Genomic DNA, 21,786 nt, shown 5'->3' with positions numbered 1-21,786 from the left:
TGGGATCCACGAAGGTTGATGAGACTAAAAAATCGCTTGCGTCCTCTTGGCAAATAGGGACTTTTACTCCTTCATTTTTTCTTCTTTCCGGTTGCGCTTACTTGTTTAAATTTTCTTGTATTTCCCGGATGGTCTTTTCCTTTTTTTTTTTTTTATTTATTTATTTATCTTTTTTTTTTTTTATTTAAACCGTAACACTGCCTTCGGCCACGGAAGAGAGCGCTGCAATCACGCTTCCGGCCGTTTCGAGTTACCATTTCACTCGTTCAGGAGCCTTGCACAATCGAACCGGCTCCTGGCGGGCGTCATCAAAATACTTTTTCAAAATTATTTGTTCCAATATCACCCCATCTGTTGTGGATAGAATGTTATTCAAGCGCTCCATCCATTGGTGCGCATCTTTCTTCTGAATTTTTTCAGAAGATTGGCGAAAACTAATAAATTTTCTGACAGCTTCCATAGCTTGTCTTTGCGGCTGCTCAATATGCCTTGATGGCACTACAAATTGTTGTCCCCGACCGAAACAACTGGACTCGTCGCCGCTCCTCAAATCAACCTCGGTTTCTGGATCCGGAGTAAGCCTCTTGAAGTCTCGACTGGATTCACCCTGACTGTCAGCTTCTTCGGTCAAATGGTCCTTTGGAATAGGACCTTCAAAAAATTTAGGGGTTTCACCAACAAAGAAGTTCCACTCTCAACGATGAGGGCTGGGATAGGTGAAGTTTCTACCGGAACGCTTGAGTTCTCGAAGCGGATCTAATCGTCAGAAGGGGTCTCTTGGGCAACTAGGTAGTCGTGGGTTTTTCTTCGTCGGCATTAGCTAACCACAACTGCAGCACGACTTCGTCACTTACTGGTAACGAGCTGCGTTCTTAACAATTGCCACTTAAAGCAACGATTTCGTTACTCACGGGTAACGGACTGTATCTCCACCAAATGTCACACGAGTTGTATTGGAACAAGAATACACGAATACAACAAGTGATGACTTAAATTCTAGACAATTATTCACTTTTAACTAATAACAATAAGGGATGACCATACCAAACTCGGAGAGCGTCTGAAGACTCCAGGAACTACGCCCTTACGGAGCCCAGCTCCGGGAGCTCACCCGATGGAGACTCATCTGACGCAGATTCGGGGGCAGCGTTTATACCGTCGCGCGAATTACTCCCCTTCCGGACTGCGTATCTTTCTTAGAGCGGACTTCTCCTGATAATTTCTTCATCACGATCGCAGCGTTGTCCAAGGAGCGGATAACTCATCTCTGCGAAGAGATAACCAATCTCCTTTCACCCGCGACAATATTCAAGGAGCTTAATCGTGTTGGTCACTTTCTCCGATGGAATGGGGAATTTTTCTTTTTACTTGGAATGAAATGAAATACGGCGTAGGAGAAAAGATACAACATTAAACGAGTAGTGACGGGGACATCTAGAAGTGCAGAGCTCAGGTTGGCGTGTTCCGTTAAAGGAAATACGTACGCCTTCGAGGACGGAGCTCGATAAACAAATCTGAAATAAAGTGTCCAAGACGGTCTTTTTCAATAAGATTTAAAAACAGCAATACAAAGAATATGAAAAAAGGGTGGTGACGCAGACGTTAGAAAGAGAAAGAGCGCGGAGCTCGGTCCGGTGCATTCCGTCGAAGGAATTTTACGCCTTCGAGCGCGGAGCTCGATTAAACAAATCTGAAGCAAAAGTGCCTAAACCTAGACGATCTTAAGGAATCAGATTGTAAACGGCAAAATAATGAATATGGGAAAAATTAGTAGTGACGCGGACGTCTGAGAGCGCGGAGCTCAACGTGACGTGTTCCGTCGAAGGAAATGCAGGACGCCCTCGAGCCCGGAGCTCAGTACAGATACAATTGATTGACTGACCATTATCTGCCTGTTGGGTGAATATCATTTTCTGCGAAAGCTGCTCGATGACCGATTTTAGTTCTGCAATTTCGTTTTCGTTTCCCCCAGTTCCTGGGTACGGCCTTTGCCGAAACGGCGTTAACAAAGTCGACGCTCCGTTTCTCTGGTTTCGCCACATTTAAGAAGGCTGCACATTTTTCTGTTGCTTTTACTATGTCGTTTAAGTTCCTATAGTCCTTAAAACTCGTTCTTTCGCGTAGGTTCGGCTTCATACCTCCCAAATTGCCGTCCCTTAGTATTGTCTCTCTCAGTTTAAAAACGTTTGCCTCGATTGACTTCCCTGCTTCCGTTGGTGTAGGCAAACGAGTAAAGCTTCTGTAATCGACAAGCATAGTCCCTGGTAGATTCCCCAGAATTATGCATGCAATTTTTAAACTCTGTAAAATACATTTTCTGTTATCCCCTCCGTGAAAACGCTCATGTAGATTCTGTTTCACTTTAACGAACGACTGTGCTTACCTCGGATAATTTCACTGGAAACTTGTAATACAGTCCCCTGCAGACCCGAACAGCTTTGATCCTTAAAGTTTTATCTTCCTCCCTTCTTCAAACTCATCGGTGTCGATAACCCTTTCAAAATGTTGTTTCCAGTCCTCAAATTTGGTTGCCCCCATTCCATTGAAAGCAGGTACCTGAGCTAATAACGCTATCGTTTGTTGTTGTTGGTTCTGTAATAATTTTTGGCTATTATAATAGCTCTGGTTCATAACAGCGGAGCAATTAACCTCTTTTTCGACTTTATCTACAACGGAAACCCTGTCGCGCCACAAGCTGTTTTTGTCAACGCCAAGGCGGCTTTCGCTCCTGCTGCGGCATCTTCTCTTGACGCCCCTGTCTCCCGCAGACATTTGTGCAAGGTCTCGTATGGGTTTAGATGCGCTATTGTTGGTCTATGTGGGTTCGTGTCGACCGTTTTCTGAGAGGGGATAGATTTGCTAATTACGCTTTTATACGGTGTGAACTTTGTTCCGATTTGTTTTGACGAAGACGGCTGGAGCTTTTCGAAGAGGGGGAGGGTCGTTTGAGATTTTACTTGTTGAGTCAACGGGGGAGGCGTCTGCGTTTCCCCAATCGAGTTGGAGGAGGTCGTCTGTGTTCCTACTTAACTAATAGGAGCTAGTTTCCCTGTCGTTTGTTATGATTGGTCTGTATAAAAATTCTGATATCTGCTAATAGGCGTTGAAGAATATTTGAGGTTTGGAAGTGACTGGCCGTCGGCCGACGTTTCCACTTTCTCTGTCCATCTTAAATCCGCCTTGACGCGTTCTCTGATGCGTTCAAGGTCCTGCTCCACTTCTAAATCGTTGTGAGATTTGACACTGCTGAAATCGTCGTCCTCATCTGCTGCCTCTGGGTCGTTTTCGAGTTTTCGATAGATGTCGTTAATCAAGTTGGGCTCGATAGGCTCAATCGTTTACTGGCCACAAGGGGATGGGGAGCTTTGTTTCTATTGCGTTCACTGACTCGGGTAGGTGGCTGGCCCTTCACGTGGATGTTGCGATTTTTCCGTACCGTTAGAACCGGACCAGGCTGCTCAAGCGCCTCTTCCGGTGAGCAGTTCAACGTCTTCCACCTCCGCGTTGAAATCGGGATAAAGGCGTGTGATGGTTGACAGGCGTCCTAGGTATGGATTAACCGACGGCGTGGGCCCAATTGTCTTGACGCTGGCTGGACGTTTCCCCAACCAGCAGTTTTGACTTGGATTAGCCGTGCTAGACACGCCTTTTCCTTTAATAAAAATGCTGCACTGTCTTCTTCGAACGAGGGATTTACGGAGCAAAGGGCTAGGCTCGACGAGGTAGTCGTTCTCGTCTTCGTAATAGGAGTCGACTGAGTAACAGTTGTCGTCAACGGCGGGCTGGCATCGTTACGCTGATTTCGGAGAAAAAGTGGTCAAAATAGACTTCCCGAGTGCGCTGAAAAGGCTAGGCTAGGCTTTGTTTTAGGGGCTACTGGCGTTGCGTGGGCTATTCGTTGACGAGTGTTTTTTTTGTCGAGACGGTGCACGCATTCGATCCAGATGGTGCAAATCGTATCACCCAAAGAATATCGTCAAGAAAAAAATGGCCATGATGCTGAAAAAAAGGGCTGGCAAACTGTTGGGGGCGGCGTAAGAGGGTAGTGAAACTGTGCACTAACAATTGGCGTGGCCATCTAATTTCGGGGAGAAGATTTAAATAGACCTTTTGAGTGAGTTTAAGAGGAAGAAACTAGCTTGTCCGATTTCAAGTTTAGGGTTACTGGCGCCACATTGGTCGTTCATTTCTGGGGAGGGGGTCTGAGTTTGTAAATCGTATCGCCGAAAAAAGAAATATGGCGGCGATGCTTTGATGAAAAATGGCTGAGGAGGAAAAAAATCTGCGATGGGCGGACGTAAGGAAAAACAGAACTGGATACGAGCAACTTGCAGAATTATTGGCTGACTACCAAAAAACTGCTATACAAGTTATGGGCAAAAATGGCAGAGTTGGCTGAAGACCAACAAAACTGCTATACAACGTGTGTATGTGGCACATTATACCCCTTTTTCACGATTGGAGTTAGTAAAGTGGTTAAAGTTGCTTTCTTGCTGGCATAGCCATTAAGAAAGTGTTTGATTGACTCTCGTGTACGTCACTGAAAGCCAGCAGTATACTAAGAATCGATCCCTAACCCGACTGACAGGATCCACGCCGTGTACATACGATCGCTAAATCTTTCGACAGCCGCTTCGGAATGACGTTAAACGTATAATGTAAAACTCATCCGGCAATAACCACACGGGGATCCTGGAGCTAAAAAAATTACATGCAACAATTGAAAAATAAGACGCGCGAGTAAGATAGATCGCTGCCACCAATGTAATGGTTTACACGCGCCTGGAACGTATAAACTACTACAAGAACGCAATCTATTAAAAAAATTAAATAAATTGGGTTTGGGATTTACCGCATGTTGTTTTGAACTGATGAGCAACGACGGAGAATGAAAAACGATCCGCGAAGACACAGCCCAATTGATAAAAATACTACAAAAAAACTGTCGTGGAAGACTGAAGTGAAAAGACCAAAAAGAACCCTCGAAGACCGATGCGTGGTTCTATTTGTGGTTTTTTTAAGGAATTTGTTCTTGTGGTTACCTGAATAGCATGACTATCTTTTGCCTTGTCAATTGTTTCCGTCTTTCTTTAAAACTTCTTTTCAACTATCCCAACTAACTGATGATTCAACCACAAACATGGTGATAATGGTGCTGATGATTCAACCACTGTTTCAACAAATTTGGATAAGTTAACACCTAATGAAAGTTAAGTGATAATAAGTGATTAAGAAACTCGAGAATGATAAGCTACAATAGGTTTACCATGTTAACCAGCCATGTAACTCACGCAGACACCATGGAAAGTAGCCACTGGAAAACCGAAGCCTTCCAAAGTCAAATAAACTTTGGGTGGAAACCATTGCAAACGTCAGAGTTGAGCAACCACAAGCAGTGGGTTGGTATGCAGTAGAAGTATGCAGCAAGACGTACTGCAATAGCGAGCAACATTATACAAAACATTTAGTAGAGAAACACATGTCACACCAGGAAAGTCAATTTACATACTTTGAGACATCAATTGCGACTGTTTTCAGATGATATTCAATCCATCAAGTGATGGTTGTGCATAAATCGGGTAAATTAAAGCACGCTGATTATGACGCCAACGAGGAACGCCGATCATGACGCCATCAGGGTAGGCCAATCATGACGCTACCTATTGCAATATTTGATCAGTCACGTCTGACGTGACTGATTTAACTGCACACAATAAAACACAGACACGAACAGATATGGTTAATGCAAATAAGGGAAAGTATTCTGGCAGTCTGTCTTGGGTGAGTAAACAAGTTATGGAGTTATGATCCGCCAGCCAGTCACGTCGGCTGCACGGATTTTCGTCGCTGCACTTTGTTTGCGTGTTCCCTTACTTCCTGTGGTGTGAAATATCCTCCTCCTGACCCTTGGCTACCCTTACAGCTATCTACAAACTTCTCTAATTGTTCGTCGATGTATTTTTTGGTTTGCTTCGGCTTGGTTTGGTCCTGGGCCCGTCCTGAATGACGGGAAGGATTGACGGAAGGACCTCCCCCAACGCTAAGAAGCGGAATCTTCTTTCCCGCGCTGCTCTCGTCCTTAACCATTACTATTTTACAAGGATGTTATGCACGCGTTAACGAAGCTAAATGGGCGAGGCGGTCTTTTCTCTCAATTTGAGGGTTTCGGGAGTCGGCGTGAGTCAGAGTGAGTTAGCGTGACTTAGCGTGAGGGCATCATAGAACAGTATTATCGGCTAAATATCTTCTGGCTCAAAAATACACAAACTTCCCTCTATGTGGATTCTTACTCCCGCGTGAGCAGTCGCGGTTCCCAACCTTCCTGGGTAGTCTATGCACAAGCATGAGTGACGTAACAAAGATCAGAAAGAACGGTTTTCTTTTTTTTGAAAATTACGGTTCGGGAGTCGGCGTGAGTTAGCGTGACTTAGCGTGAGGGCACTGTGGAACAGTAATATCGGCTCAAATATCTTCTGGCTTGAAAATACCAAAAAAAATCCCTCTTCGTGAATTCTTACTCCTGCGTGAGCAATCGCGGTTCACTGCACGGCAGCATAAGGGGGTGGTGTTAAAAAAAAAGCGGGGGTTTCTGAATCCTAAAACCGTCGCTGGACGAACTCGACAAAAAGGGAAATGGCATCCGTCAACCAAGTGGGACTTAAATAAGCTAGGACGACCCCACACGTTCAATCACGCAACGCAGAAAACTACCCGACGCATGTCCGTTCATCGAATGTGCATGCGACGCATAGTGTCCGCCCAACGGAGCCTGAACGAGTGAATCATCTGTCTGTAGCGGCACGAGGCGCGTCAAAAAAAAAAGAAGGAGGTCACGGTTCGACTTCGCTACCACCAGATGCAATATTTGATCAGTCACGTCTGACGTGACTGATTTAACTGAACACAATAAAACACAGACGCGCACCGATATGGTTAATGCAAATAAGGGAAAGTATTCTGGCAGTCTGTCTTGGGTGGTAAACAAGTTATGGAGTTATGATCCGCCAGTCAGTCACGTCGGCTGCACGGGTGTGAAATGAACAGATTGTAGGAAAGAAATGAAGGATACGTTGGAGTGGTACTTACGCTTGAATTGACTCCATTCCGATGCCAGGTGATTCGGTTTGAGGACGGCTTCACGGAGGGTATGGTAACACTGGATGAAGAAAAGGACGTGCGCTGGTAGGGGTGAACCGTTTATTCAACTCGTCTCCAACACTCACAAGTCGGTTACACAGCTACAAAGAGAACTAATATCGTCTCAGCACTAACCAATTGGTCACACAGCTACAAGAGAACTAATACACACTAGCTAGGAGAAGACTCTCGAAAAGAAATTGTGTTTTGGGTTTTATACCACTAGTTGGCTTGGGGACGCTAAGGTTGGCGTGGGGTAATAAAAAAAAACATCAGCAACCAGTTCACGAAGAAATGTGAACTGGGGCAAAAAAGGAAACAAGTTTGAGAGATAAGGTGGGGGCATTGGCAACTTGGTCAGCGGAAGGGGGCAATAAACTAATAAAAGAGATAGCGTAAAAAGGAGGAGGTCAAGGGTTTGGGGAGAAATATGAGGTTGTACACATAAACTGAATGCAGTTAACTTAATTCTAATTAACGTCTTAACTCTAGCGGGAGTCCTTGCATAGCTCCCCTTCCTACAAGATTGCGTCCCGCAATCAGCATTGCGTAGGCGGTTGGGTCGTAAGGGGGTCAGTTATTCTTCGGCGGTTCTACCTTCGTCACAAGGTGTGGATGACCGCCGCCAGGGCTCCTCCTCGCGGCTCCACGAATGATTCCCGGACGCGTCCAGCTCACCGATCTCCCATCCGTACTCCGGCTCCTTTTGTAGGGTAACCGATAGGTGCGTTCGACATACCGCGCTGCTGCCAGGTCCTCTTCGTCGGAGTCCAAGGAGAAATGACTGCTGACGAAGCTGACATTGCATTTTCCACCACGAAGCCTCGCGATGCTGTCGTTTAGCGCTGCAATGTCTATGCCCCTTTCCTGAACGCTCACTGGCCGGTGACATACGGTATGGTGAGGGCCTATCTTCGAGTAGTGCGATCGTATATAAGGGGAGGGTGGAGGTGCCTGAGGAAAAGGAGTCTTCTTCCCGGGGGTCATCTACCGAAAGTAGGGAGACGTCGTCGATGTCATCTGAGACGTCTGCGTCGTACATAACCTCGTCGTCGTCGGGGTTGTCCGCGCAGTACAGGATGTCCTCTTCGTCGTCTGGGCAAGCCGCTACGTATCGGAATTCCTCCATGTCAGACGAGTAGTCTGCACAGTAGAGGATGTCTTCTTCGTCCGGGTCGGGGATCCAGGCCGCTTGTCCACCTTTCTGGTCTTCCCGATCATCCTTGGATGTAAAGGGGGGAGGGTTGGAGCCTAGGGATAGAGTGTGGTAAGGATTAGGTAAGGCTGGTATCGAAGGGTTGGTGGGGTGTTATGGGGTACATGGTATACTCTGCACGATTCTGGGTGGGTTTATTCTAAAGGCCACTAACATAAAATCTACGACATTGCATGATACATGGAAAATTAAGGGGGCAATCAACGCGTGGGGTTTTAATACTAGGGACGCGAGAGGAGGGCTGCTGCTTCTCTGTGTTGGGCTAGGCTACGAGGATGTGAAATGGGTGGGATGAGGTATGGTTGTTGGTTTAATCCTAGCCGCCCTGTGGAACCGGCGGGGTATATTGACAATGGTGACCGGAGCAGATGGGGCCAAGTTGGTGGTTTGAAATGTCCATTGCGAAGTCTCTGAAGTATTGTGTATGACTGGCGTATTCGATCTCCACCTGTGCCATTTGGACAGCGCCATCTTGGCTGCGGCGTCCACGTTATTGGGTCTCATCTCGACGAGATCGGTTCCCTTGGCCGCTTCCCGAACCGCGATGACGACTCTGTCCATTCCTAGAACCGGATGGTAGGCAGTGAGGTTTCCTCCTCCGCAGACGGAACTGTTTATCATTGTATATATAAAATCCAGCTGTTTAATTGGGTCCGAATACGGAAGGTAGTGTCGTTTTCGGTCGAGTATGACGCCCATTCCTTTTCGATAACCCTTAACTCACACGGCTTCGCTTCCTTCCAGGAATCGTTCCAGACGAGGTCACGAGGTTGTGTTTGAAAGAGCCGTTTATTGCTCAGGGATGTCGCCAAGTGGGGAGCTGATGGTACAGTCCGGGCATTCGCTCTGTCAGGTCACTTCTTCGAGGCGACAGTTGGTCATCTTTTCTGTCGCCGTCCGAAACCAACTGGTTTCAACGAATGGGTGGCCTTCCAGGGCGAACGAGTTGGGACCTGTTATATCCATCGCCTTTCCTCGACATTGTCGTGTGTCTCTCATCCTTCGGCACGTTGCTGCATCCATTTCGATGGGGTTGCGGCCATAAGACACTTGATTCCATTGCAAGAAGTCCTTGTACACTGTGGTGGTGGCTACCCACATGCTACACGTGTGGCCCGCAAAGCGTTTAACTTCTGGTAGTGTAGAGTAGATAGCGTACGTAATGGGTACCGGTGGAGGTGGGGCGGCTTCGAAAGTGCAGCTTTCTCCGTGAACTCCAGGAATCCCAGGTTTGCGCCACCATCACAGTTACACACGGTGGCATTAAATGCAGCCAAGGGGGTAAAAAACAGGAGGGCGAGGAAGGACATCAACAATAATCTAGGCAATCGAAGATACGATACGGTGAATAGCACGAAATAACAGTAAAACAAGAAATGCATAGCAATGATACATAGGGAAGTAACGGATTTTTTCTACGGCACGGTATGTAGTAAAAAAGCACATGGTTAACTACGCATAATGAACTGTTCATATGGCTGCTACTGAAATTATATTTAAACATCTAACATTTATACGAGGGGATGCGCTACGTGTCATGGCCATTGGGGGTCTAAGAGCGCTCCATGGCCGTAGGTTGCAGCGCTCGGGGCGGGTTGCTACAGGGGGGGACTGGTGGGGCTACTGGCTCTAAAGCCGTTAAAGAGAGTCGTTCCGGGGTTAAAGAGAGGTCTATGTTTGGTCCTTTGTGGAGGTTTGAAGTTATCGTTCCTTCTGGTAAGGGGAATGGACCTGCTTCGAGGTCTATCAGATCCTGTTCTTCCTGCAGAGCGTACTCTTCATCCGCTGGGGGTGGTACTTCTAGTTCGTTGGTGAGCTCCGGTGGTATTGGGTGATCACGGCTCTCTTGGGGAAATCCATGCAAGGTTCTTTCTTCCAGATCATAGATTCATACAGGGGTTTTATCCTGTTTACGTGCACCAACTGGGTCTGTTTCCCCGCGCATTCTTGAATCTCCACGGTGTGGTTGTTGTTGATTTTTGTGACGCGGTATGGCCCCATAAAACGGGGGATGAGTTTCTTGCTTGTGCCTGCCATTGGCGTTCTTACGTCGATTAACACCTTGTCACCGATGTTGAATGCTTGCTCATGAGCCCGCTTGTCGTACTGGGTCATTTGCTGTTCCCTGGCTTGGGTCAAGTTTGCTTGAACCAATACGAAGGCCTCGTGAAGACGTTGCATTAGCTGGCTTTTGTAGTCGGATGGGATGATGATGTTTGCCGGCTTTTGTAAAAATTGGTCAATAGGCACTACTGGTTCGCGGCCATGATTTAGGAAGTAGGGGGTTTCAAGGGTGGAGGAGTGTACAGAGTTCCTGTAGGCGAAAGCAACTGGGCCTAGAACTTCTTCCCATTTAGAGAACCCTGTTCCATGTATTTCCGTAGCATTTCTACTACGGTTTTGTTGAATCTTTCGGTTAAGCCATTAGTCTGTGGATGGTACGCAGTGGTCCTCAACTGTTTATTTTGAAGTGTCTTACAAAGTGAGGAGAACAGCTCGGACGTAAAATTCGAACCACGGTCGGTGACGATGGCCCTTGGGGGACCATGATACAAAATGACTATCTGCTAGCGCCTTGCTCGTTGAAAGGGCGGTCTAGTCTGCTAGAGGGATAACTTCTACCCATTTCGTGAAGTAATCGGTAATTACTAGGATGTGATTGTTCCCTTGCAGGGATTGTGGTTGAGTTGGCCCTAAGAAGTCTAGCCCTAAGACCTCAAAGGGTCCTGAGGTGAGATCTAGGGGGATTTCAGAAGGCCCTAAGATTCGTGCGTGGTTTCGGAGAACGTTCGTTTGCTGGGCCAATTGTGTTTCCCTGCGGTCTGTGTTGTTAGGGATATCGAAATTTACTAGTGGGGCTGTTGGTTGGGGGTAAAGGTTTTTTGGTCGGGCGCCCAGGTGTGCCCACTCGTCTTTGTTTGCGTGTTCCCTTACTTCCTGTGGTGTGAAATATCCTCCTCCTGACCCTTGGCTACCCTTACAGCCATCTACAAACTTCTCTAATTGTTCGTCGATGTATTTTTGGTTTGCTTCGGCTTGGTTTGGTCCTGGGCCCGTCCTGAATGACGGGAAGGATTGACGGAAGGACCTCCCCCAACGCTTAAGAAGCGGAATCTTCTTTCCCGCGCTGCTCTCGTCCTTAACCATTACTATTTTACAAGGATGTTATGCACGCGTTAACGAAGCTAAATGGGCGAGGCGGTCTTTTCTCTCAATTTGAGGGTTTCGGGAGTCGGCGTGAGTCAGAGTGAGTTAGCGTGACTTAGCGTGAGGGCATCATAGAACAGTATTATCGGCTAAGTATCTTCTGGCTCAAAAATACACAAAATTCCCTCTATGTGAATTCTTACTCCCGCGTGAGCAGTCGCGGTTCCCAACCTTCGCTGGGTAGTCTATGCACAAGCATGAGTGACGTAACAAAGATCAGAAAGAACAGTTTTTCTTTTTTTTTTGAAAATTACGGTTCGTGAGTCGGCGTGAGTTAGCGTGACTTAGCGTGAGGGCACTGTGGAACAGTAATATCGGCTCAAATATCTTCTGGCTTGAAAATACAAAAAAAATCCCTCTCCATGAATTCTTACTCCCGCGTGAGCAATCGCGGTTCACTGCACGGCAGCATAAGGGGGTGGTGTTTAAACAAAAAAGCGGGGTTTCTGAATCCTAAATCCGTCACTGGACGAACTCGACAAAAAGGGAAATGGCGTCCGTCAACCAAGTGGGACTTAAATAACCTAGGACGACCCCCACGTTCAATCACGCAACGCAGAAAACTACCCGACGCATGTCCGTTCATCGAATGTGCATGCGACGCATAGTGTCCGCCCAACGGAGCCTGAACGAGTGAATCATCTGTCTGTAGCGGCGCGAGGCGGTCAAAAAAAAAAGAAGGAGGTCACGGTTCGACTTCGCTGCCACCAGATGCAATATTTGATCAGTCACGTCTGACGTGACTGATTTAACTGCACACAATAAAACACAGACACGCACAGATATGGTTAATGCAAATAAGGGAAAGTATTCTGGCAGTCTGTCTTGGGTGGTAAACAAGTTATGGAGTTATGATCCGCCAGCCAGTCACGTCGGCTGCACGGATGTGAAATGAACAGATTGTAGGAAAGAAATGAAGGATACGTTGGAGTGGTACTTACGCTTGAATTGACTCCATTCCGATTCCAGGTGATTCGGTTTGAGGACGGCTTCACGGAGGGTATGGTAACACTGGATGAAGAAAAGGACGTGCGCTGGTAGGGTGTGAACCGTTTATTCAACTCGTCTCCAACACTCACAAGTCGGTTACACAGCTACAAGAGAACTAATACCGTCTCAGCACTAACCAGTTGGTCATACAGCTACAAGAGAACTAATACACACACTAGCTAGGAGAAGACTCGCGAAAAGAAATCGTGTTTTTTGGTTTTATACCACTAGTTGGCTTAGGGACGCTAAGGTTGGCGTGGGGTAATAAAAAAGAAAACATCAGCAACCAGTTCATGAAGAAATGTGAACTGGTGCGAATAAAGGGAAACAAGGTTGAGAGATAAGGTGGGGGCATTGGCACCTTGGTCAGCGGAAGGGGGCAATAAACTAATAAAAGAGATAGCGTAAAAAGGAGGTCAAGGGTTTGGGGAGAAATATGAGGTTGTACACACTTAAACTGAATGCAGTTAACTTAATTCTAATTAACGTCTTAACTCTAGCGGGAGTCTTTACACCATCGTATAATAGTTTAGAGGTACGTCTACTCCTATCCGGCCAAAGTGTCGTCGTTTTCAGGAACGTAGGTGGCAGCACTTGTTCATCGAAGTCATTTTTGGGGAATTTTTAATTAAGTTATAGCCTTCAAATATTTTTAGTTTTATAGAAAAAAAATTAGAAGTGCTGTCCATTTTGCCAAAATGTCTTAATCCTAAAGGGGAAAATTCTAGAATTTTTTTAAAAGGCTAGAAAGGGAAGGAAATTTGGCGCTTTGCCATAAAATAGATTGCTGCACTCACCCCCTCTCCCATGAGTGCGTGCAGCCTCCCCGCTCGACCACCCTTCTGGCCGGCTTGAGCAGCGCGTTGCGTCATCCCCGTTAAACTCAAAACTTAAAAGTAATTTTCGTTTATTGCTTTAAAAAACATAAAATTGTTTATGAAAATGTTTGAAATAAATCCGTAAGAGTTATTTCATAAAAATATGTTCATTTCCTACTTCATCCAAGCAATGGGCATTGGCATCGGTAGAGGGGGAGACGCGTTCAAGGCTGAGCCGCTGAAGGGGAGAGACGCGTTCAAGGCTGAGCCGCTGAAGGGGAGAGACGCGTTCAATGCTGAGCCGCTGAAGGGGAGAGACGCGTTCAAGGCTGAGTCGCTGATCGAGCTAAGGAACAAATAAATGGCGAAGAAAACACGGAAATTTGTTCATTTTTTTATTAGCGATAGTTAACAAGCGAAAACGACGTTTGTAACAAATGAATTTTACAGTTAAGACCAAGGCGGGAATATGTTCATCAAAAAAATAAAGAAGGGAATCAGCTACCTAACATGTGAAAAACGAAACGGCAATGTGTGAATTTCACTCATCGTGGTTTGAGCTACGGCAATGAATATAAACGGTGGCGGAAGTATCGTAGATTTTTCCGCCTTCTCTCTCTAATGGAGAAAAGGTCGAATTTTTTGAAATTATTTCAGAGTACCTTATGGAACTTAGAAATAAAAGGGAGAAATAGGCCCACTTTGACGGAGAAATAGGACCACTTTAAAAATATTTTTAAAGTGGGCCTATTTCGTAAGGTCCTATGTCGTCCGGTCCTATTTGCCGGGCCTCTTTCGTCGGGGCCTATTTCGACCGGTCCTATATCTCCGGCTTCCTTTACATCTCAACGTTGTGAACTCGGCTTGTTAGTGGGTTGTGATGGTACAAATGTGGGTAAGAGTTCTAACAGTCAATTTTGGCCTATCATTGGGGAAACTTTGCCTTGATGGAACAGAACCTTTTGACATAGGATTTTATCAAGGTAACGCAAAGCCTCATAATGTAAACACTTATCTCACACATTTCCGTGACGGAATGTTAGACTTGATCAATGACGGGTTTCACTATAATGGATGCCATATTAAGATGAAGATCAAAGCTTTTTGTTGTGATGCACCGGCATGCAGTTTTTTTTTAAATGTCAAACCTTGTGGGTCATAATAATGGATGTAAGAAATGTGAAACAAAGGGTGACTATGTTGTCAACATATCCGGGAAAGGGGAAGAGTCATATATCCAGAGATTGATGCTATGATGAGAACTGACGAGTCGTTTCGTGATTGGGAACAAGTCCAGCATCATGCTGGATCATCTCTTTTGGAAACATTACCGATAAATATGATCGAAACATTCTGTATTGATCCTATGCATGTAGTTCACATGGGAGCAATCCAGAAATTGCTTTTTATTTAGGTTCATGCCAGGCGACTGATGAAAGCAAAACTGTCATGGGAAATGATGAAGGAAGTTTCAGACATTATTGTGGAAATCGAAAAATTCATAAGTGTGGAGTTTCAAAGGGAAAACTACAACACTTGATGAACTTTCACGGTTCAAAGCGACTGAATTTCGTTTACTTCTTTTATACAATTTGCCAATCATTTTGAAGAATAGACTTCAAGATGAAGTTTATCAGCACTTCCTTTTGCTTCATTCAGCAATAAGAATTTTGTCATGCGAAGCAAGTGTCGAAGACGAAGCAAACGTGGATTACGCCAATAGTCTGTTAGTCTTATTTATCCAGAAGTCCGTAATGATTTACGGAGACCAATTTGTAACTTACAGTATTCATAATCTGCAACATTTAGGAGTGGAATGCAAACGATTTGGTTCACTTGAAATGTATAGCTGTTTTTTGTTTGAAAATCACATTGGAAAGTTAAAAAACCTTGTTCACAAGAGCGCAAAACCTTTACAACAGTTAGTCAATCGGTCCATCGAGGTGTGATCTAATCCGCAAATCTAAACTGTAACGAAAAATCCAAGTATTATTAAACTACTTTGTGAACATAACAATTTGGTCCAATGATGAACGGTCTTCGTGGGCAGCAGTTTTCAAAAGTTTGCTTTAAGGAACTCAGGTTAAGTATCAAAACTATGGAAAATGATTATCTTGTGTTGATTGATAATTTTATTGAGAAAAGCGACGGGCAAGTGTATGTTTTAGGAGATTATTAAACTCTGAGTCATTGTATGATTTCAATGGATTAGATTCCAAACTGATTGGGACTCAAATTGTGCACTCATTGTCTCCCAATATTTACTGTTGGAAATTGAACTTGATTTCGGCTAAGGCACTCAAAATTCCAATTATTCAAATCACAATGGCAAATTGTTTTGGAGTTGCTACGTTGCTGAACTTTGATTTGTAGTAGAATGTGTTCTTTATTAATTGTCTTTTCTTTTTTTATATATATTTCATCCATTGCCTCTTCATTGTAATCGTGCGCACGGCCTGGTTAGCCTTCAATCGACAATGCGGAATCGGCCTTTCACAACTTTATTTCATAGCAAACTATGTTCTTAAATAATCGACGTTTTATTTTTTTTCATATTTCATCAATTGCATCTTCACTGAAATCGTGAGCACCTCCCGCCCTCAATCGATGATGCGAAATCGACCTTCAAAATTCATTAATCTTGTAATAATTTCTTTGTTGAATTGCAATATAATTTTTTTGGAAAATGTTGTTTCATTTTCATTTTTCATGGTATGTTGACACGTTTCAAATAACATATGTTTAACATATTTTTTAGATTTCCTGTATAAAGTTATTTGAGGAAGATATTTCCCATTGATTTTTTATAAATGTGTAAAAGTTATGTCTTTGTACATATGTTTTAGAATTTAGATGTAGATAAGATATCAAAAAACAAAAAGACAGTAGAGAGACAGAAACATATATCCAAGATATCCAAAGATATCTCGTTCTACTCGGGTGAGCAGTCACCAAACCTTTTCGTTCTCTATCCATACCAACAAGTAGAATTTATGAACTCAATGCCTGAGTTAATCCAAGACACCTGTGAGAAATTAATGGCGAAGGAGAAAAACTAGCATGAGAAAACAAAAGGACCCTTCAAGCCAAAAGGACGCACTACTGACGGCAAACCATACTGTTTCCATTGCAAGAAACACACACACGTCGCCCGATACTGTTTCAAAAATCTAGAATCTCCCAATTTTAAAGCTCCTACACGGGATGCAGCACCAGCTACGAAGTCAACGGTGAATGCAGAAGTAAATCTGGCAACCCAAGCTCCTAACGTAAAGGAGGAAAAAAACCTGTAAACTTCGATGGAAACAACTTGATTAAAGAACCTGTGTTTTGCGGTGAGGTGAATGCAACGGCAGTGATTGATACTGGTTCAGCAGTGACAGTGATCTCTTCCGAATTATGGATGAACACACAATTCGTTCAGCAACCATGGGATGATTCCGGAATTATTCTCGCGAACGGTTCACGAGTAATGCCTCAAGGAGCAGCCAAAATCCTGGTGATGCACAAAAACAGATCTGTGAAAGAAAAAGCAATCGTTATGGCAATGTCAGGAATGGAACTTTTGATGGAAAATGATTTTCTCAAGCAATTTGGCATGTATACAGATTAATTACCAAGCGGAGAAACCTCTTCTCACTATGGGTTATTTAGCGCTTGCGGCAATTTCCCTCCCTGCGGAACAAGAATCAGAAGATACCGCGTTAGTGTCCAATGAACGCCAGGAAATTCCAGCGTATTTAATTAAACCAGTTTCAGCAAAAGTTTCTAGCAAACTGGAAGGCGCTTGTGTCTTGAAACCGTCAGATTCGCTGGTGGCTTCGACAAGTCTGTCTACGGGTCACGCCCTCGTGCAGAAGAACCTAGAAAATATTCCTGTAGTAAATCTGTCTCCAAAAAGTCTGTAAAAAAGTGTAACATTGGGGACTTTAGAAGAATTTCAAGAAGTGGAAAACACAGAAGAATCTGGTAAAGCTCCAGGAACAGATGCTGCGATTGAGAAAATGGATCAAAAAGTAGAAAAATTATTAAATAATTTGAAAAGCAGAATTGGAAAAACCTTGTTGTTTAGTTGTTTAGCATTTAGTGAAGATGATTTGGGGCACTGTACGTTGATGGAATGTGACATTAACACTGGAATTAGCCCTCCAATTCACCAGCTTCCTTATAAGAGTGCCTGGAAGGAACGAGCCGAGATCCAAGAGCAAGTGGAAGGAATGCTACGTCAGGGAATAATTGAACACCCTGACAGCCCTTGGTCTTCGCCTGTGGTTCCAGTAAAGAAGAAAGATGGAACTTGGTGTTTTTGTGTTGATTTTCGCAAACTTAATGCAGTGACCGTAAAGGATTCTTACTCGCTGCCTCGTGTAGCTGACACATTGAGCCGCCTGGATGGGGCTACAATTTTCTCATGGATCATCATGGATCATGGAGCATGGATCTCCAATCCGGATATATCCTTGACATAACTCGCTACGTTCAGAGTTGCGTGAGCTGTCAAGGATGAAAAGGAGTCCCAGATGGACCTCCGGGATTCCTGCAGTGCATTAAAGCAGAAAGACCTTTTGAGAAAATGTGTATGAACCTGCTAGGGTCATCCCCTCTATCTGACAAGGATAACAAAATGATAATTGTTGCAGTAGATTACCTGACTAAATGGGTGGAGCTGAAAGCTAAGCCAACTGGCAAAGCAGATGATGTCACTGAATTCTTCGATAACTAAATTTTTCTACCCCATGGAGCTCCAGAGCAAATTATCACGGATCGAGGAAAATGCTTCGTTGCTGAGTTAACTCAAGCAGTGGGCAAAAAGTTACACACCAACCACAAAACGACATCCACTTATCATTCTCAAGCAACCGGAGCTGTGGAAAGAATGAATCATACGTTAGCAGCAATGCTTTCCATGTAGGTTAGTACTGAGTAGCGTGATAGGGATGAGACCCTACAGTACGTGTGTTTCGCGTACAACACAGCCAGGCAAGAGTCCACAGGATATTCTCCATTCTTTCTCCTCTATGGACGCGAGCCGAAATTACCAATCTACTTGGGACTTGGTGCAGAAATTACGGTAGCCGGTGAAATAGGACCGAAACGAAATAGGACTGGAGAAATAGGACTGAAAATTTCCAGTCCTATTTCTCCTGTAGAATTGGGACTGGGAGAAGTAGGACTGATTTTTTAAAATCTTTAAAGAACTCCTATTTCTTCTTTTGCCAGTCCAATTTCTCTTTAGGGTTAGGCCTATTTCCTTATTCCTACTCTATCATATTCATGGACAATGAGCTTCCAAATCGGTAGGCAAGATGGAAGGGTATTATTACAAGCGGGTTGGCTTATATCCTTCAGTCCTTGAAAATTACCGTTGACAAAATTTCAACGCTTAATTCACTTGCAGCTTAAGAACTTCTTATGATAAAAAAAAATTCCGTATTTTAACCGAAATTTTTTACAATACATAGTTCATTTATCAAAAAATTTATCATTTCATAAATGTGACTGCGATTTTACTTTGGTTATTATTTATTCTTCTTACGACTTGCATCATTGAGGGGCTACGATGGGTATGGTCCTCACCCTTCTAGGGAGGGGATGATTCACCAAAGGGGCTGAGATTCCAAGATACGAAGAATCCCCCGCAACCCCCTCTGTGTTGCAAGATGTACGAAGAATTTACAATAGAAAAAGTTAAACAACATTTAGATTTATTAAATTTAATTATTTGTTAAATGAACTGTATTCAGTCAAAAATGATGGTTAATATTCTGCAAGAAAAATTTAAATAGGACTGAAAATTTCCAGTCCTATTTCTCCAGTCCTATTTGGTTTTGGTCCTATTTCACCGCCAATCGAAAAGAGTCTAACGATTTTGATACACATGCAATTGGATATATTTATCACTGGTCGGTTAAGGAAGTTAAGAACTGAACTTTCCCGTTACATTTCGGTAAATAACAAATGAGATTCCTGGGAAGAACTTCATTCATCCTCCTCTGATGAGCTATCAGATCCTTTGCTTTTTTCGTTTTGAGTCTCGTTTTTAGATTTTCCCACAGTTTTTCGGCTATTCCAGCAATTCCAGTTACTCCAGTCACTTCCGGTTCCTCCAGCAAATACAGATACACCAGCTCCCCCAGCTTCTCCTCCAGCTCCTTCAGCTCCTCCAGCTACTTCAGCTCCTCCAGTTACTCCGATTTCAGCAAGTCCAGACTGTGAGGAACATATAGGGACCATGCAACTAGCGAGCTACGCTAATCATTTTTCCAAGGGTGTTTTAACTGTATTATTCCAGTGAACTTTTTAAATCATCTCATCTTGCAAGACAGCAGACATCACTCAGCTTTGCTGAATTTCGCTGATTATGCGTTTACATCTCGTCAGCGTCATTATAGTCTCACACGCAAATTATTTGAAAGATAATACGTCCTAATGGGCGTAGCGGAAATGCAAACTGTAGGCTACTTTTCTTCTTGCAAAAATAGGAAGCTGTTTTTACATTAATTTGTATTTGATTAGATATGTACATTATAAATCTTTTTTATGGTGTTATCAAATCCGTTCTTTTAAATATGTATACTGTACATAGTCGAAACTTCGGTTAACTTTATGCTTGAACATCGTCCAAAGAAACCACGGAAATTGTTGTAGGACTTGTATGCAATCCTAGCCGACTGGCACTACTGTCGACAACTCGGAATACAGGGTAGAAAATTACACCGAATATCAACGCTTCGACCAAGCAAAGCGCTGATTCAATCGCTGTAACATGAAACATATTATATAATGATCGATCAGTCCATGTTAACTTGGTAACAATTTTAAGATAAAAAAATAAGTTACTTACATTTCCTCATGACAACTGGAGAAATGTAAGGCTCAACACAAGGAATTGATCCACCGACTCCCAGGAGCAGTAAAATAAGCGTTTGAACTTTTAACAATACTACGCATACAAATAGTACTCTGGCTTTCAACTGTTGATTTGTAAAAAAAATTGTCATATAAAGTTATTCAGCAAAATTATATAATTTACTTACGGGATAATTTTTCCATTCCGAAATTTGGGAAAAACCTCCAATTAAAAATGAAAAGAATTAACATGATTTGTAATTAGGCTACTTAGAAATTTTTGCGTGGCTAACCAGTTGTCAAAACGTTGTAACCGTACATTCCGATGGTAAAAAATATTATGTTGATTATGCCGAGGGTGGCAAAGGCATTGTTGCGTATCTAGTTTTAAAAACAAATCACCAAATGGTCACCCAAAAAGAAATTTGTGAAAAAAAAACAAAAAAAACTTTGTTATTTTGAGCTTACCACTCTCTCTAGGACGCCAGCTGACTCCAAAATTGCCATCAAGAGATTAATAAGTAATTGAAACAACGGTGTCTGGTACACCAAACTTTTCATGATCCGTAGATTTTTCCTATTTTTAGCCAATTAGTCAAACGTGTTTACGTTTAATTTATCGTTGAAATTGCTCTTTACTTGTTATAGTTTACGTTGCGGTAGCAGAGACCAACACAGCACCAAGGTGGTCGGCAAAAATTGATTGGAATATCCTTATCTTTTAGATCTTGAACAGTATCCCGATGACCACCCTCTATCAGCAATGACAGGTCGATGAAGTGCATTAACACAAATGGCAAATACCTGTCACGATTGCACGTGCATAAGAAACAGTTTTAGATCAAAGTGACACTTTTTCAAAACACTTGACAATGTTATCGCGAAATTCTTACGATTGTTTGACAGTATCGCACAATATGGCAGCTCCAGGAACGAGGAATGTCACCAAAGAGAGGATAGAAACAATCATAGGCATTGAAACGATCCATGTTACCAGACGTCTAAAAAAATTTTATATTTTAGGTTGTTGGGAATAAATGGCACAAATTTGTTGGCATTTAAAATATGACATACCTCCATTGCGATGGGTGTTTTCTGACAACATGGAAAATGCTTAACACGAAAATGGCCGTAACGGTTACTGTGGAGATTATACCGAAAATACCAAATGCCGTGCCAAAAGCTCCTAGAGCTGCGAAGATATTTGAGTCAACTTAACCGTTTGAATTGGGCTCAGCCTATGGCTAAAATGTAACCTACCTGCTAGATGTTCAATTGTTGTTACCGGTTCCTCGATGTCGCTTTGCAAGAAGTACGAGCAATTGAATGACATTGTGTTCTCTGTTGTTTGCTTGTTTTTGAGTTTTGTTTTTCAGTCTTCAGCTTAAATGGTTGCCGTCTCGTTGCAGAACTTGGGGACAACAGTGAACGGTTTTAATGCCACGGTGTCTTTATATCGCACCTCGTCTTGCTAGGCATCTGTGTAGAAAAATGCAATATCTCAGGTTGTTTACGGCTTAATCTCTTAATTCTCTGTAATTAAAACGGTACAATTGCCCTTTTGTCTGC

At 43.5% G+C, this 21,786-nt stretch overlaps 1 protein-coding gene and 1 pseudogene across 1 annotated transcript; both read right to left on the bottom strand.

The window, feature by feature from the left end:
- Positions 1-1,884: 1,884 nt before the first annotated feature.
- Positions 1,885-8,974, bottom strand: LOC123474186 (annotated as a pseudogene).
- Positions 8,975-19,854: 10,880 nt separating this feature from the next.
- Positions 19,855-21,654, bottom strand: LOC116935639 (organic solute transporter alpha-like protein 3). The gene is made up of 9 exons (XM_032942921.2): positions 21,478-21,654; positions 21,292-21,409; positions 21,111-21,218; positions 20,857-21,021; positions 20,686-20,794; positions 20,511-20,598; positions 20,406-20,440; positions 20,213-20,342; positions 19,855-20,127 (listed from the first exon to the last, which is right to left on the bottom strand). Exons 1-9 carry the CDS (start codon positions 21,548-21,550, stop codon positions 19,973-19,975), a joined length of 981 nt encoding a protein of 326 aa, XP_032798812.2. The 5' UTR covers positions 21,551-21,654; the 3' UTR covers positions 19,855-19,972.
- Positions 21,655-21,786: the final 132 nt, after the last annotated feature.

Source organism: Daphnia magna, linkage group LG7 (assembly GCF_020631705.1).
Source record: "Daphnia magna isolate NIES linkage group LG7, ASM2063170v1.1, whole genome shotgun sequence".
NCBI lineage: Eukaryota > Metazoa > Arthropoda > Branchiopoda > Diplostraca > Daphniidae > Daphnia > Daphnia magna.
The sequence above is the reverse complement of the archived record's forward strand: the minus strand, read 5'-3'. Positions and strand labels throughout refer to the sequence as shown.

What these genes read in the sequence shown, in the direction of transcription:
- LOC116935639 (XM_032942921.2), bottom strand. Translation starts at nt 21,550, where the DNA reads ATGTCATTCAATTGCTCGTACTTCTTGCAAAGCGACATCGAGGAACCG. An exon ending in AAACACCCATCGCAATGGAG is followed by an intron (nt 21,219 to 21,291) that starts GTATGTCATATT and finishes AAATTTTTTTAG; the next exon opens with ACGTCTGGTAACATGGATCG. An exon ending in CGCAACGTAAACTATAACAA is followed by an intron (nt 20,795 to 20,856) that starts GTAAAGAGCAAT and finishes GGCTAAAAATAG; the next exon opens with GAAAAATCTACGGATCATGA.